Source organism: Rhinolophus sinicus, chromosome 9 (genome assembly GCF_057876585.1).
Source record: "Rhinolophus sinicus isolate RSI-liver-muscle chromosome 9, RSI-T2T, whole genome shotgun sequence".
Classification (NCBI taxonomy): domain Eukaryota; kingdom Metazoa; phylum Chordata; class Mammalia; order Chiroptera; family Rhinolophidae; genus Rhinolophus; species Rhinolophus sinicus.
Window position 1 is genome coordinate 32,188,087 of NC_142509.1, and position 16,954 is coordinate 32,205,040.

Genomic DNA, 16,954 nt, shown 5'->3' on the forward strand with positions numbered 1-16,954 from the left:
GTGGCAGGTATCGCTCCAGAAAGCGTGTCCCAGGAGGAAGTGAAAGGGAGGCTGCTTGTCTGGTGACGGCTTGGGAAAACGGACCCCCATTTTGCAGGGGGAGAGGGCCCTAGAGGCCAGTGGTTATGCCTGTCGTCTTTAGAATCAGACAATGGGGATGAATCCTACCTTTGTCATTTGCAAGTTGTTATCATTAGGAGCAAGTTACTCAACCCCTCTAAGCCCCATTAAAAAAAAATTGTCGATTTGGGCCCATGAGTGGACCTGCCTCAGAGGCTTGAGGTGAAGATGTCACGAAATCATGCATGTCACATGTTTAGCACAGGGTTGACTCAATAAGCCGTCACTATTTTGCTCCCGCAGGCCCAAATCCTAATCTTTAGAGTGGCCTGTTGTATCTCATGGCCTCAGGAGACAACACGATGCCTTTGGAAGTCCAGTGCCCAGTGTCTGGACCGTTACAAAAAGACTCACTCACGAGAATCAATGGGAATGGACGCTTTGGTGGCTTTCTCTGGAGCTGGGGTGACATGCGGAAACTAGCAGTTTGACTCTTTGACATTTACTAATCTTGCGTTTTGAACGAGGGAAGAGCAGTCTCTGGTCCAAGCCTGAGCTGGGGAACTGACCTGGGTGAGGCTGAGGTTTCCAGACTTACCTGAAGCCCATCCAAGCTCCTTGGATCTCAAAGGCCTGAACAATATCACCCCAACAGGCCCCCTGGCCCAACTCCCAGCACGTCTGCTGCCAGATGGGCTGGAGACCAGATGCCTGCAAACATGTCTGCCTCTTCAGGCACGAGCAGGGGTTAAGAATGTCTCACGGAACATAGGTCCCTGCATGGAAATTCTGTTTCCTATTATATTGAAGGGTGCCTTGCCTAGGTTCCAGACCTCAACCTTTCCGGTGGAGTAGGTGCTATTATTAACCCACTTTACAAATGGGGAAACTGAGGCTCAGCAGAGTAAAATCCTGTGCTGGTGATTCTTGAAGGTGGAATTTGAACCCAAGCCTGGGCTACAGACTCTGCCTGGGCCCTGAACCACCACTCGATGCTGTTTCCTTGGCTTATCAGCTACAATCTCAAAAAATTTCAGTCTCCACTAGAGATGTGTTCTAGAGACTGGGTCAAACGTGCTGATTGCCAGCTCACCAGGTTTGAATTAGGGAGCTCTGTCTATTAAATTAATGCCAGACCAAAAGAAGAGGAAAAAGAAGTTAAAAAGAATCAAGGCACTTTTTTAGATTCAATATTTATAGCAGCATCCTTGTAAGTGCACTCCTGGAGGGTGCAGTGGGAAGGCTTTGAATGCAAGACGGGTGAACCGCTTTAGATTACATAAGCCATTGACTTTCACGGGGTACTTTGTGGGATCTTTGAGTGGACTCAAGGTCAGTGTCAGATGGCCACTGGGGAGCTGGAGTTGGTGACTGGCCCATTGCAGGACATCCCAGTAGCTGACTCTTTCCAGCAGCGTGGCTCGGGGCAAGTTGCTTCACCTTGCTGAGCTTCAACTATGTTTTCTGCAAAATGGGGATTTGAGATTATCCATGGAAAGCACCTAAAACAGTACCTGACATATGTAAGTGTTCAGGGAATGTTAGCTAGCTGCTGTCCTGTTAGCTCACACTGTCCCAAACAGGCCAGATATTATAATTGCATATAATTGTGTAACATTTTTAGATGCAATGGTGATTGAATGCTAGAAAGGAAAGATGCAAAGAGCTAACAAATATAACATGGGGGTATCACATTAGAGTGGGGGATCAGGGAAGAATCTGAGCTGAGAGTAAGAGTTGGGTAGGAGAAGAAGGAGACGGTGGGTGTCCAGGCAACCACGTGTGCAGCCCCTTGGAAGATGGGATAGGGTGAACAAAAGGCCAGGGGGGCTGAAGCATGGTGAAGGGAAACTATAGGATATCAGGCTATGAGAAAGGTAGGGGTCAGCATGATGCCAGGCCTCGTGAGCCGTTTGAAGGACCTCAGATTTTATCCTAACACCAGTGGGCAGCCATCAGAGGGGTTCGAAGCCTTGAGTGACAGGATTAGGATTTTCTTGTGAAGCAGTCACTTTGCTGTGATAAGGAGGGACTGGATTTGACACCAGAGCTCTGTTGAGAGGCTGTTGCAGACTCTGGGGCGTGAGCTGATGGTGGCTCAGACCTGGGAGTGGGGAGATGAGCTGGAGATGTGGGTGGAATCAGGACTTAGTGACTGGCCGGAGATAACAAAGTGAAGAATGACCTCCTTTTCCCGATGCGGAAACTGAGGCTCAGCGAGATTGAGTAACTTGCCCAGCCTCACCCAGCTGGTGAGTGGCCCTGCCCCAAATCCATACCTCCATCTGTGCACTCGGGGTACATGGCATATGCACCCTGCAGGACACCTTTCAACTTTCCAGAAACCTCTGTCCTTCTCACCTCCGTCCGCCCCCAAATGAAAGCTCCCAGGGCCAGGGAACATTCCAGCCAAGCTCTGTCTGTCCTGCCTGCCTCGGAGGAGACGAGAAAAAGCAATTCATCATCAGCCTCCATTGTAGAGTGATAAGGAGTCAGCGGAGGTTTCCTTCCAGTTTGGGATTCCCGTTAAGTGATAACTCCATGGGTGGTTTTCCCCTCGGCCCCTGCCTGCCCCACTCGCTATCTGACTTCCCCTCATTGTCTGTCTCCTTTCCAACGAGGCCAGGAGGCTGGTGCAATGAGATGTCAAAGGGCTAGGCAGGCCAGAGGGCTCCTTGTGTTTGGACCCAGCTGTCTCCAAACTATCTATCCCGATGGATGGGAAGGTGTTTTATCAATGCCACTCAATCACAGCCAGGACCCAGGGGCCTGGGAGAGCACTTGTCTGTCTTTCTTTCTCCCTCCCACTCAGGCGACCCCTCCCTACCCCATTAAAACCCCAAGGTGACCCAAATAAAGATTTCAGCAAAGCCATGTACAACATTGGGTATTCAAGAGGAAGTCAGAGGTGGGAGGGGAAGGGGAATTGGATATAGCAAAGGGCTTTGCAGGGGCATTTGTTCAGTCCTGTGTGCTTTTTAGAGCCATTTGACATTGCTTTCTTCACTGGACCCTCACTGCGATCTTTGAGCAAGGGGAGATGCCCTCCATCCCCATTTTGCAGTGAGTAAGCAGAGGACTCAGAGGTGAGGTTAGATTGTCAAGGTTATGTGGCTGGTGAGTGGCAGATCTGGGATGTACTCATCAAATAAATGTTGACTGAGCACTTACTTTGTACTGGGCACTGTGCTGGGTACTTGGGATACGGAGAGGGCAAGATGGCAGAGGTCTCTGCTCTCAGGAAACTTGTATATCACTGGGGGAGACAGATAATAAGCAAGTAAATAAATGTAATGGCTTCAGATAATGGCTAAGTGAGACCTGAACTGGAGTCCTTTGATTCCCAATCAAGGATATTCCCACAATACCGTTCCAGTCCTTTCTACTTAAAGCTAAGAGCTAAAATCCATCCATCTATGCATTCATCCATTCATCCGTCTGTCCGTGTCCATCTGTCCATCCATCCACCCATCTCTCTATCCTGTTTTTTGAACAAGAGTATCACGAAAGCTGAAAGGCTAGTGCCATCTAGCAGAAAGACCACTGTTGGGTGAGTCAGAAGACCTGAATCACAGTTCCACTTCTGACTTGCTAAAGGTCACTCAGTGAGGCAGAGGCTGCTCACCACTCTACCTCCAGGGTCTCTGGCTGAATGAATTCAATCGCCAAGGGAAATGACCCATTTGGGAATGGTGACAATATTTACTCAATGGGATTTGTGATTTGAAAGCAGCTCTGTGAGTGTTCCAGCTCTGGAATCCACCCAAATGCCTTCACGTATTGGATGACCATGCCAGAGCCATCAGTCCCATCTTCCGAGGGGGAAAAGAGGTAAAATAACCCAGGTGATTTAGACAGTTAAGATTTAAACACGTTACGTGCAAGGAAGATAGACAGAAGCTAGACTGCGCTTATTATTATCTCAATTCCAACATGAAATGTTGGTATAATTCTCATGTACAGTCAAGAACTGAGATTGGAATGGTCCCAGTGGTTCGTCCAAGGTCACATAGCCAGTGAGAGCCAGAGACATAACTCTGTGCCCTAAAATCTGTGTTCTGGATTCGTCATTAAAGCCACTTTTTCCAGAATCAATAGCATCCCGAAAATGCAAGGAACCAGGGTTTTTCCCAGTGCTATGCAGTGATTGGTGGTCAGAATCAGGAAGAGCTTTACTGCTCTCCGAGATACTCCGTTGGGCTCAGGACCACACATAATACACAAATCTCTGAAACTGAGCTGTGGCCTCATCGCATCAAGCACTTGACACGTGACTACAGCCCCTTCCCCAACTGTGGGAGGTAAACATGACTTGGCTGGGAGAGAGGTCTTTGCTGTTGATCAGTTAGTGGTCTCCCAATGAAAAGAAACCGAACCATAACCAAAATAAACGCAGAGATTACATCCAAAGCATTTATCACAACCTGAAATTTGGATGCTTGCATTGGAATTTCTTTACAATGTGGTGAGGTTCGAGAGGAATTTGAGAGTGCCCAGGACCTGCTTTCATCAATGAGCCAGCATCCAGCTTCTCTGAGGACTCTGCATCAGATCTTCGGGGTATTAAAGACTGGAATGTGTAATTTTACGATTTTCCAAAATGGGCTCCAGCCCTTTTCATATTATTCTTCCTTTTTTACTTGTAACAAATCTGGAAGGGGATCAGAAACTCGGGAATGGTTAGTTTGCCTTATTTTTTTTTTCTCTTGCCAAGGGTACCCTGCAGCTGTACTTTCTATTATTGAAAAGGGGAACGCCCTGGTTAAATGGAAAACCCGAAAGTTCCGATTCCAGCGACAATGGAAACATTCAGATTTATGGATCTGGGGGTGGAAGGAAGAATGGAGGGGAGGAACCAAGGGAGGAAGTGACGAGGACAAAATAGTTGAGTGTAGCAATGTCTTCAAGACGCTAACAGAACGGCCAGTGGAAAGGTGAACTATGTGGTCACTGGCTCTTCTGGATGTCTTCAAACATCTGGCATGATGTAGACAGAACACCTGGAAGAGTGACTGTATTTTTCTTTTTCTTTTTTTTTTTTTGGACAAATGTTTGGGCATCCTATGGGTCCCAGATGTGTCCCAGAAAGAGTCTAGCTGGAAATAAATTTGCTCCCAGTTCGCTGGGTAAAACTTTAGCATAGATATGTTTTGTTTGGGAGATTTTAGACTTAACCTGTGGGTGTCACTCAGAGAATGATACAAATGGAGGTGTTGGGTGGAACCCACACCCAGGCTATCCTTCCTCTGCTGGGGAGCTGTTTTATAATCCAGTCCAAAGTCAAAGGGTTTCCTGTGAGGGAAATGACTGCCTTGGAGCTTTGTATTTGAGGACCACCTCCAAATCACAGAGGGTTAGCCTTCCACACTCACTGCTTGGGGTAGGATGAAGAGGGGCCGAGGCTGTGTGTTGTCAACAGCAGGACCGGGACAACCTGTCCACCACTCCGTGGCCAGCACCTGGCACAGGACCTGGCACTTGGTAGGGTCTCATACATATCTGTTGGGTGCCTGGGTGAGTGGCATTGCGTGATAGGTATCTAGAGAGCTGGCGGCAAGGTGTGGAAGGCAGAGCCAGTCAGACCTAGCTTTGATGTCAGCCTCTGCTCCTTCCCAGTTGTGAGACCTTGGGTAGGTCACTTCCCTGAGCCTCCATTTCTGCCTCTGTGAGACAGGCGTGAGAGTAGCCACCTTGAGGAATTATTATGAGATTAGAGTAAGGTCGCTTCAGAGGTCCTCAATAAATAATAGCTATTATTTCCTTCCATCACTGAGTCCCACACCGTCCCCTCACACCGTCAACCCTCACGGTGAGTGGCGGGAATGTCCCAGTGTTTCATTTTCCTTCACACCCCCTAAAGATAGACATATTTCTGGACATTTATTGATTAGAAAGAGATTGGAAGGTGAAGAAAGAAAATCTCCAGTTTGGGGGTTGAATTCTAGCTAAGGAATGAATCTGGGTTGTGGTTTACACCTTGGTAGGGATTGCCAAGGTTTGCTTCCCCTGAAGGACATACCTGGAGGTGTGTTATTACAGATGGGTCTGCTGTGAAACTGATGGTGGTGGTGTCTTTGCTCAAGAGCTGCCCTTCATGATGTCATGTCAGGAGATTTACACGCTTGATCTTATTTCATTCTTAGCTGCCCAGTGGAAGAAGAATTACTAATTCTGATTCAGAGATGATGAAAGTAAGTCTCCGAGCAGGTAGATGCTAATGTCCCACAGATATTAAGTCAAAGAGCCATATTCAATCCCAGATGTGTCTAGACTTCTTAATCTGGATTTTAGGGAGTGCTTGGATTTTAGGGAAGTTGTATGCACGTACGAGTCTCCCAACTTTGTGTTTCAGTGTATTTTTCTAGGGGAGAGCCCAGCACTTTTGTTAGTTCCCAAAGGGGTCAGCGACCCCAAAGTGGTTAAGGATGACCCCCTTTCGGGGACAGAACTATGTCCACTGCCCTACACTGGAACTAAGGGAGTGGCATGCCCAGCAGAACAACAGTGACGCATTAATTTGTACTGACTCAGATGTTAACTAGGCACTTGCGTAATCAGGAAAGGATTTGAGGATTCATTCGAGCTCCCGTCTGTTTGTCCTTCCATCCTTCCCTCCATTGCACAAATCTTTATTGCATGTCCGCTTTAGACACGTCCGTGTCTCCTCTGTAAAATGGGGATCACAATAGAACCCATAGGGTTGTTGTGAAAATTAGATGGGTTAGCTCGTGGCGAGTACTTGGAACAGTGCCAGCTAGAGTAAACACTCTGTGTTGTGTATTGTCATCGCGGGTCCTATCGTTATTTTTGTTCCTAGGGATGAGCTAGGTTCTGGGAATGTAGTAATGGATAATACAGACAATGTCCTGCCTTTGTGGACTTCATATGCCCGGGAGGAGGGAAGATAATAATAATGATTCTTATTTATTGAGTGTTTCCTTGTACAGAGCTCTGGACTAATATACATTCTCCCATTTCATTCTCAGTAATTCCCTGTATAGAAAAATGCTATTATTACCCTTTCCATTTTGCAGATAAAGAAACTGAGGTCAGAAAGGTCAAACTGTTTGCTTAAAACTCCATAGCCCCAAGGTCATTTTTTAAAAACTTTTTTTTTAATTTTAAATTTAATTTTATTTTATTGGGGAATATTGAGGAGCAGTGTGTTTTTTCCAGGACCCATCAGCTCCATGTCAAGTCATTTTCAATCTAGTTGTAGGGGGCGCAGCTCAGCTCCAGGTTAAGTCGTTGTTTTCAATCTAGCTGTGAAGGGCGCAGCTCACTGGCCCATATGGGAATTGAACCAGCGACCTAGGTGTTATGAGCAGTGTGCTCTAACCACTGAGCAGACCAGCCGTCCTAGCCCCAAGGTCTTAACCGTGACAGTCCACCTCTTTGTATCAGAATGGAAGTTGGCGCTAATCATCTAGACTTGAGCCTCAGGCCTTCAGCCACATGGCTGTTGCTACTTTTAGTTGTGGGGTGGCTGGTCTTGGCCTCATTCGTCTCTTCCCTCCTGTCTCAGCAGATGAAGAATGTTCCACTGCAGACCATCCCTATAAGAAGCCCTACATGGAGACATCGCCTAGTGAAGAGGACCCCTTCTATCGCTCCGGCTATCCTCAGCAGCAGGGCCTGAGCGCCTCCTACAGGACAGAGTCCGCCCAGCGGCAGGCCTGCATGTATGCCAGCTCTGCGCCACCCAGCGAGCCGGTGCCCAGCCTGGAGGACATCAGCTGCAACACGTGGCCCAGCATGCCTTCCTACAGCAGCTGCACGGTCACCACCGTGCAGCCCATGGACAGACTACCCTACCAACACTTCTCTGCTCATTTCACCTCGGGGCCTCTGGTCCCCCGGCTGGCTGGCATTGCCAACCATGGCTCCCCACAGCTCGGAGAGGGAATGTTCCAGCACCAGACCTCCGTGGCCCACCAGCCTGTGGTCAGGCAGTGTGGGCCTCAGACTGGCCTGCAGTCCCCTGGCGGCCTCCAACCATCTGAGTTCCTCTACTCTCATGGCGTACCACGGACCCTGTCCCCACACCAGTACCACTCCGTGCATGGGGTTGGCATGGTGCCAGAGTGGAGTGAGAATAGCTAAAGCAAGGTCTGCTTCTTAACAGACATTCGCTAGAGAGAGGAGTGAGAGCGCGGGAGAGAGGGAGAGAGACGGTAGCAGAGAGAACCCCACGGACAAGATTCTTCATTTCACCCCATGTTCACATCGGCACTCGAGACCCCCTAGACACTGATCTAATCAGTAGCTTGAAACCACAATTCAAAAAATGTGACTTTGTTGTTTCTTCTCAAAACTTAAAAAACAAACAAAAAAAAGATAAGTCCCATCCCCACACGACCACCACATTCCTCAGCCGGCCACGTTCACACCACCTCCAGATGTCCTCCCTGATTCCTTCTTTTGGTCTCCAGAAAGTCTGGCCTCATCGAGTGTTTTATCCTAATGCGGAGTCTTTTCCTGTCTTGGTGTTAATGTTGACATTGTTATATAATAAATAATAATATATTTTTTTCTTTCAATTTTCTTAACGGGACCCAGTCCCTTATTTTGGGGGTGGTCTGAGGCAAGTACGTTTCAAAGTACATATGTGTGGGGTTCCCTTCATATATACCACCCCTAAAACCTAAATTCGCCACCCTTCCCTTGACTAAGAAATTACCTACCTCTGCCATGTGATGTTTCTGAAAAGGTTCCCTACGTCCCAGCTTTTCTCCAATTGTGTCCTGCCTTCTCATCATCACGGAGCCCCGCGTTGCCTTCTAGTGGTGTCAGGATAACTTTGGACTCCATCTGGCATCATATCTTACTCAGCCCTCCTGTCTTCCCAGCTCTGGGTCTTTCCAGCCATCTGTCGCTAAAACGTGGCCTATAGCTTCCTGGCCGGAAAGCTTGCTTTGAAAAACTTAAAAAGCCCTGGTTTACATGCGGGCCAAACTGTGATAAGCAAGGAGCAAGCTCTGTGCTGACAAGAGTTGTGAAAAAGCCAAAATAAATATTCGTCCTGATACAAAACAAAGCCAGCCCCCAGCCTCCAAACCTCTGTTGCTGATGACCCAACTGGATGCAAAACAAAATCCACAATTCCTAAAGAAGAGGCAAGACTTGCTGACCCATTCGTTCTCTCCAAAGAAATCGCCAAACGCCGACACGAAACTGTGGTTATGGAAAGCAGAAAACAGTATAAAAAAAGTGTGTAAGTAAAACGTTATTGCAGGGTTCTTCAGATGTAATATTTTACTGGTACTATTTATTTATAAATAGGAGTTCTAATTAAGTAATAACATGAAATGAAATCCAGCATGGGAGCTGGCCAAGAGCTTTTAATTTTATTGATACTCAAAACCAAGTTTGCGTTCTTTTTTTTTTTTTTCTTTCGAATGTGCTTTGCTTTCTTGATGAAAAAAAAATTTTTTTTTTAACTGACCCTAATAAAGAGAACAGGGTAATATGCGAGGCTGAGTATGTCCAAGTCCGTGAGAGTGTGTGAGTATATGTTTCTATGTGAGTGTCTTCAAGCGATTATGTCTTTTTTATGTTGCTAAGGGGGGGAGGGTGAGAATTCAGTACTCGTTTCGTATATTTGTGTGCCAATTAATGCCTAATAAATACCATGTGCTTAAAAAAGTACAAGGGACTTGAACACCCATTTTTTTTTTCCTGTTCTTTCTACCGACTGAAGAGAAGGGGAATTACGTGGAGCAAATGAGCCCATGAGGTCTGGCAGGTGAATTTTTCACGCCATCTGCTCTCTCCTGCTTGTTTTGAGGTATTTAGAATCCCTGTACTTGAGTGTGACAGAGCTGAATATATTTATCCCCTGGCTTATATCCCTGGAATGGAGTTATTTGCTTTCATTGAATTTGTGTCAGCATTGGGGGGAAAAAAATCATCAGGAATTCCACCTGATCAAAAAATGGTATCAGTCACGCTATATGTAACACCCAATACTTGGTTTTCTGAAGAAGCTCTTTCTTTGAATTAATTGCCGGAATCAAGTGTTTTAGAGATCCCAATGTAAGAAACTTTATTGACCATCAATGGATATTTACTTAAAACCCACAAATTTAGGATTTGTGAGTTGGTCCTATAACACCTATGGGGCAGGACAGAGGAGGAAATGGTGAGTAAATGAGCCCTGCTTAAAAAAACAAAAACTCAATTACAAAGAACCATCAATATGTCACATCCCTTGAAACAGGAATAACTGGCATGTTGATTACAAATTGTTCATTTAATCATATCTCCCTGGGACCTTTCCTAATCCAAGAATTCCCCGAGCAGCGTGAATTAATTATAGAGAAATGACAATTAGGCTTTTTTTTTTTCCAAGTACAATGGAAAAACTAGGTCAATGGCCTTTCTGTTCCCACAGAGAATTAATTAGTAAAGTTTCACTGGATAACTTCTGACTGTGCTCTAAATAGATATTTGTTTTGACGGGTTAAAGAAAAAAAGGTGACTTTTGAAAAAATTACCTTCCAAATGAATTGACCAGTTATACAAGATAGTCTTAGTCTTGCATAAGAACATGACAGGAATACTGAATTAATGCCCCAGCAGGCAAACCATGGCCACCCTTAGAAAATCATTCCAAACTGGTTCACAGCAAGTTTCATAAGTCATGGAAGAGACACTCTCATTCCCTAACAGATGCAAGTGTAACCTCTTTGGGTCCCAAACAAGGGCGACAAAAGCAGACACGGTGATGGCGGAGCGAGATGTTGCTTCATGAATGTGTAGTGATCACCCCGTCTGCATTCATTCATTTGTTCAGCAAGCATGTGTTCAGGGCCCACTTTACGTGGTAGATAAACCCTTATTCACTGAGGCCCTATTGCTCGTACTCTGCTCTTTTCCAGCTATTCCCACAGCTGCAGAGGACAGACTGGATTTGCGAGCTGGTAGGCTGTTCTGTACTTGGGAGAAGGGTGTTACGGTACCTTTCTGGCTTCCTGGTCCAACACTGAACACTTTAGTGTGGGACTCAGAGTTATGGGGCAGAAGGATCAGCAGAACTTTCAGAGACTTAGATCATTAGTGTTCTTGAGCTCAGAGAGGTTGGCAACACGCCCCAACATCACACAGCTGCTGTGTGACAGCGCTCAGCATGCAGCCTACATCCCAGTCTTTCTAAATTGAGATATTCTACCAGCTTCAAAGGACTCTGGGAGGTTTAAGTGAGATCGTATCTGTGGCAATGCCCAGTAAAGGAACGAACACAGTAGATGGATATTTTATACAGCAGATGTATGTTTTAAAAATAATGATACTTCTTGCTAATGAGAAAATAGGAAATGTCATAAACCGCCTGTTGGAACAAATATAGATAAACCTTTCGGGAGGAGAGTTTGGCAAAAGCTATATTCATGGCCTTAAACTAGTGCCAGTCATTTAATCTGATAATTCCACTTTGGGGAATTGGTCCTAAGGAAATAATCAGGGACGTCCATAAGTATTTCTTTTCTGGGAAGTTCATCATGATTTTCTTAAATCATAAGAAACCGGAGACAGCCTTGTTATCCAATAATATGGGGTTGGTTAAATGAATCAGTGTACACTCATACAATGGCATACCACACGGCCATTAAAAACACGTTTGTGAAAATGCCTTGAAGATGATATTTAAGGTAAATTATGGGTAAAGAAGTCGGTTACAAGTAACATGGGCAACAGCGTCCCAGTTTTATTAAATGCACCTGCATTCTTCACGCTCTGAGAGGGGGGAAAAAACCCCAGGGAGGCCGTCCAACACCAAATAACCGTGGAGGGACTGTGAGTGTTTACCTTTGTGTGTGTCTGTCTCTGGGCAATTCTCATTTTTTGTTACGAAGATGAATGATCTTTGTGACTAGCAATAGAATTAGTAAGATAAAACCTAGTTCATTTTTTGGCCATTGATAAAATCGAGTTTGTGAGGAAGATGGGGCACCCTGTTCTCTTTTGAGGACGAAGGGACGGCCATCCATTAAGGAGCAACATTGGTCTGGTCAGTGACAGACCTGGGTACCTGTGCCAGTAGGCTGACGGCTGGTCACGGGATGTTCTACCTCAGAAGCCAGGAGACGCCTGGATGCTTCTCTCTCCCGTTTCTGGGATGGCTGCTTGCTTTCGTACTCCTCTTGAGGGGTTGGGCTATTGTCATGGGGTGAACTATTATTCTCTTGTGTACACACACACACACACACACACACGCACACACGGAATAAGGCAGTTGTAAGAATCTCACCTTTGTTCTCTACCTGACCTGGCTTATAAAATTCACGTTGCCACTTACTGTTTCTGTGACCTTGGGCACATCACGTAACTGCTTTAACCCTCCATTTAATCACCTATGAAATGAGGAGACTCACCCCAGAGAGTTAGTCTGTGAAGATTCAATGAGAACGTGCGTATAAAGCGCGGAGCACAGGTGCCTGGTGTAGAGGAAAGGCTCCTTCACTGTTAGCTAATAAAAAGGTTAATTAGTACTGGCTATTATTACTATTACGGCTATTCCTCTCTTTCCTTCTCCTCGTGGTCTTGTTGGGAAATCTGCCCCATGGGCTTCTATTATTTTGATAATAGACTTAAGCTCATTGGGGGTTATGAAAACATCACCACTACCATCATCATCACCTTCAACAATAACGAAAACACAGCTTTCCACTCACGCGCCATCTCAACGATGAGTTAAATAGCTGTCTTTGTAAGAGACTCAAGCCTGGATCCTCTGTAACAACAAAGAGGGGACAGAACGCTCTACATCCCGAAAGGCTGACAATCCAGCGTCCTTTCTGACCTCAGGATGCATTCCCATACCTCTGTCAAAAGCAGCCACTCATGTTAAACCTATTGAATAGATTAATTTTATAAACTTGGTCCCTGTTCCTAGAACTGTGGGTGTTGGGGCTGGGAGACAGCCGGGAGTGCCGTTTTAATATGTTACTGATGGACCCTCTGCTATTGATATCAGTAGCGGAACTAGTAATAACAGCTTTCATTTATTGACCCCATCCTGTGTGCGGGTCTCTATACCAAGCAGCATATTATGTGACCCCATTACTGAGAGGTAGGGGCCAATCTGATCCTCATGATACAAATGAGGGAGCACCTTGGCAGAGAGGTTAGGTGACATATCCAAGGTCACTCTGCTTGTGAGTGGCTTGGCTGCCATTGCATGCTGCCAGCTCCTGAATTAGCAGATGGGCAGAGCCATGTCACCTCTGCTCTTTCCCATGGGCCCAGGAGAGGAGAGGGGGGAACAGGGGGCGACAGGCAGCTGGAGTGTGCTAGGGCAGTTTCTGTGCCTTCAGGTGGCGAGTCCTTGGAACATTCAATCTCCAGAAAAGTGTAGGAGGTTTTGTGACTTTGTGGCTGAAGGCTGATGGCCTCAAAAGGGCAAGTCCTTTTGGCTTCCTGGTCATGAATGCCCAGCTAACCCTCTAGCATGCGAGCAAGTTCTTCAGTTCCCAAGCCTCCGTCTCCACCTCTGTAAAGTAAGGATAATCAGATCTGCCTCCCAAGCCTAGACTAGGGATTAAAGGAGAGAGTTTATAGTATATGCCCAGCAAGACACCTGCACAGTTTATAAACAGAGGCTGAAGAACAGATCTAAGGGTGACATGACCTTCTTAGGAGGCTTTGCTGTCCCCAAGACCAGTGGGGAGAACCCCTTCTTTCCTTAACACTCATCACAGCTCAGCCTTCTTCGTTAACTGCAGGCCTTTCCTGGGACCAGGAGGCAGGAACGTTCTAGTCTTGTCTGCTTGTATTTTCATTTCGAAGGCGTTCATTAATTATGTCTGGAATCAATTCATAAAATGACTCAACAGAGGTGCTCAGCAGAGGTCACGACTTGACGAGCAAGTCAAGGACACCCCTATTTCTTAAGGAGGGTTCTCTCTCCCGCATTGTGTGTAGCCTTGGTGGGCAGATGCTGTTTGCCCAGCGCTATCTCCCGGGCCCATTCTCCAGGTCACCTGCAGCTTTGGTGACCACACACACACCAGCGACTTCCTGCTTCCAGTGTCTGTGTCTCTCTGCTTGAAGTTCTTCTCTGGCCTCAGCTGTGTGCTTGGCTAGGGAATTAAGTAATGAGGGACAAATGTTGGTTTGTACATAACCCAGCTTCCTGTCCCCTGACTGGGACAATTTGGAGTATATTTTACAGAGTCTCTCATAGGGGCTTCAGCAAGACAGTCCCAGTTGCTCACAGACGTGACCTGTCTCTACCATACCTTTCACTGGCTTCTTTCCCTCCCTCATCTCATTTCCCACTCACTCACCCGAATAAAACATTGCACCCCAATCCTGTTCTAGGGTCTGCTTTGAGGAAAACCTAAACTAAGAGAGTAAAGTTGTTAATCCATGAGTTTCCCCCTTAGAGAAGAGGGTGGGAATGCTTGACACAGGAAAGGCTTATTCTCGCTCTCTCTCTTTATCTCTCTATCTCTCCCTCTCTTCCTCCATCTCCACCTCCAGCTCCAGCTCCATCTCTTCTCTATCTCTTCTGTCTCTCCCCCAGGGAGAGAATCATGAGTGGAGAAATAAACAGACTGAAACTGATGGTACTCATCCGTCTAATCTCTAACAAAACTCGTTTTCAGTTCCTTCCACCTAGATCCCCAAGATTGTCCCTTTATTATACTTATGGCTCTCCAGGCTTCCCTTCACCTCTGTAACTTCCCTTTCAAAGCTGCCCTCCACAGTTGTAGAGGTTGAATGTGGTGCAACCCTCAGAGCACAACATGCACAATTGTAGTCTCTCTGAATGGTGCCTCTGGGAGTTGTGCAGTGCACATCATGCCCAACTGTTCATGGCAGCCCTGTACCACTGATACCTTTCATTCTTTTCTTTAAAATAGCTGATAAAAACCTTAATATGGAAATAACTCAGATCTTCTGTTCTAGTTGTCTGCCTTCAGATAAGTGCCTTTCTAAACCATGGACACGAGGTAGTTGTAGTAGAGTTGAGTCCTGTGGGACCACCATCCAGGTATTCTTTGGGGTAAAGTCTGTCCCTAAAACAGGGGAGAAAAAAACCAGCTATCACACGAGGAACTTGAGGCAGAAGATTTGACTTTGCTCTCTCAATCCTGAGGGTATAAAGGAGTTGAGCCTTATTTTCAAGGAACTTTTATACACTTGAAATAACTTAGCCAGAAGCCCAGCCATTGCCAGTAGTCTTTCCCAACTATGTTACCTGCCATCTTTTCCTGGAGAAAAATACAGTTGAAGGGTAAGAAGGGGTGGGGAGGGAGAGAATGAGAAAGAGAGAGAGAGAGAGAGAGAGAGAGAGAGAGAGAGAGAGAGAGAGAGAGACCCAAGAAAAGCTTTTACATTGCTCTAATTTCTGAAACATAAAAGCCATTCTTTTAGAGTAAATCCATTTTTTCCCTGTGGCATTAAGGATAGAGAAATTCCTAGGAAAATAATTTGTCAAGTCCCGACTGATCAAAGATACATATGAAAGGACCCCACTTTTTTTTCTTCCCAGGGAGAAAACCAGCCCCCAGAATGAATCGGCAATTCATTTACTGACTGTCAGATAAAGTAGCACAATCCCCATCACATCTTTAACGGGGACGGGACCAGAAGGAAGCAATTCTGTGCCCACCGAGTGTACAAGCTGGGGGTATGTTAGTGATTATAGGAATCCTGGCCTGGGGGAGGCTGAGAGATATGACTCAGATTCGCAAATGCACCATAAATCTCCCTTTTATTCAAAATGTGTGTTTTATAGTCGTTTCCTGGCCAATTGCTGCCTTGAATAAATATATAACATATCTGGACTTAGCTTTTAGGCCCAGAGCTGGGGTTTGTCTGGAGGGCCAAATATTCTTGCTATTTCCAAGAGCTAGCAAAGAGCAAAGAATGCAACTCTCCTTTCTCCCTGACTCATCAGCCACATTCTACATCAAAAATAAAAACAGAGGTGGGTGCTCATTAGGCCAAGAAAGAACGCCACCCCTGGTCAGCTGAGCTAATTTCTTATGTTCTTCAAAGAGGCTGCCATTCCACTGTCACCCTGACACACCTCAACCAGGCACTCACCATGGAGTTGCAACTTCTGAAGGTCATTGACTGCATTTGGTTAAATCCACTGACTCAGATGTTTCGCTGAAAACCTTGGTTTGGAAGATCAAGGGTTTCCAAAATAATGTTTTTAGGAGATTTCCATTTGTTCTTGAAACACTAGCCCCCCATCCCTTCCATTCCATTGCATTGAGGCTGCCACCTCCAGAGGTGGGAATGGGAGAAGACCAGTGACTTTTTATACTCTTTTCCTCCCCTTTACCAATTGAGTTTGAAGTTGAAGACCCAGCGTGCTTTTATAGCTCTGTTTATTGAGAGCTGATTATATGCGAAGCATTTTATATACGGAGGGTGCCAAAAAAATGTATACACATTTTAAGAAAGGAAAAAAACTGTATTAAAATTGTAATATTCAATATATACCAATAATAAAAGATGAATACGAGTCATGTGTATACATTTTTTTTTTTTTTGGCACCCCTGGTATTACCATGCATAGGTCCCAAACTTGTCTTTGAACTTTTCAGAAATCGATGCAAAAATGGAGACCTACTCAGTGACAAGATTCCCAATACAGTGCTGTGAGGTGTTCAGGAACCATTTTTATCCCTGTTTTACAGGTGAGCAAGTGGAGGCTCAGAGGGGTAGTCACTCCTCCAGGGTTTCATTATTGCAACAGACAAACCCTTTCACTTCTTCCATTCGCGATGCTGGGGTCTTGCAGTGTGTCCAACTACAAAGCCAAATGCCACGATCCCCGCCCTCCAATAAATCCCAGTCCCATGTATCATTAAATGTCTTGTGTCGGGATTCCTGAGAGTTAGCGCAGGGCCTGGCAGGAAGTTGGTGCTCGGAGACT

General features: G+C 45.9%; 1 protein-coding gene across 10 annotated transcripts in view; it reads left to right on the forward strand.

Annotated features, from left to right (window-relative positions):
• Nucleotides 1–8,605, forward strand: part of TBX5 (T-box transcription factor 5) — an 82,056-nt gene extending 73,451 nt beyond the window's left edge. For 7 of the 10 annotated variants that reach the window (XM_088800992.1, XM_074321406.2, XM_088800994.1 and 4 more), the window contains exon 9: nt 7,586–8,605. In XM_088800992.1, coding sequence (XP_088657118.1) covers nt 7,586–8,163 — 578 coding nt within the window. In that variant the 3' untranslated portion in view covers nt 8,164–8,605. The remainder of the gene's footprint in view (nt 1–7,585) is intronic. The other 3 variants (XM_074321407.2, XM_019734129.3, XM_019734128.3) reach the window with 1 other exon arrangement.
• Nucleotides 8,606–16,954: the final 8,349 nt, after the last annotated feature.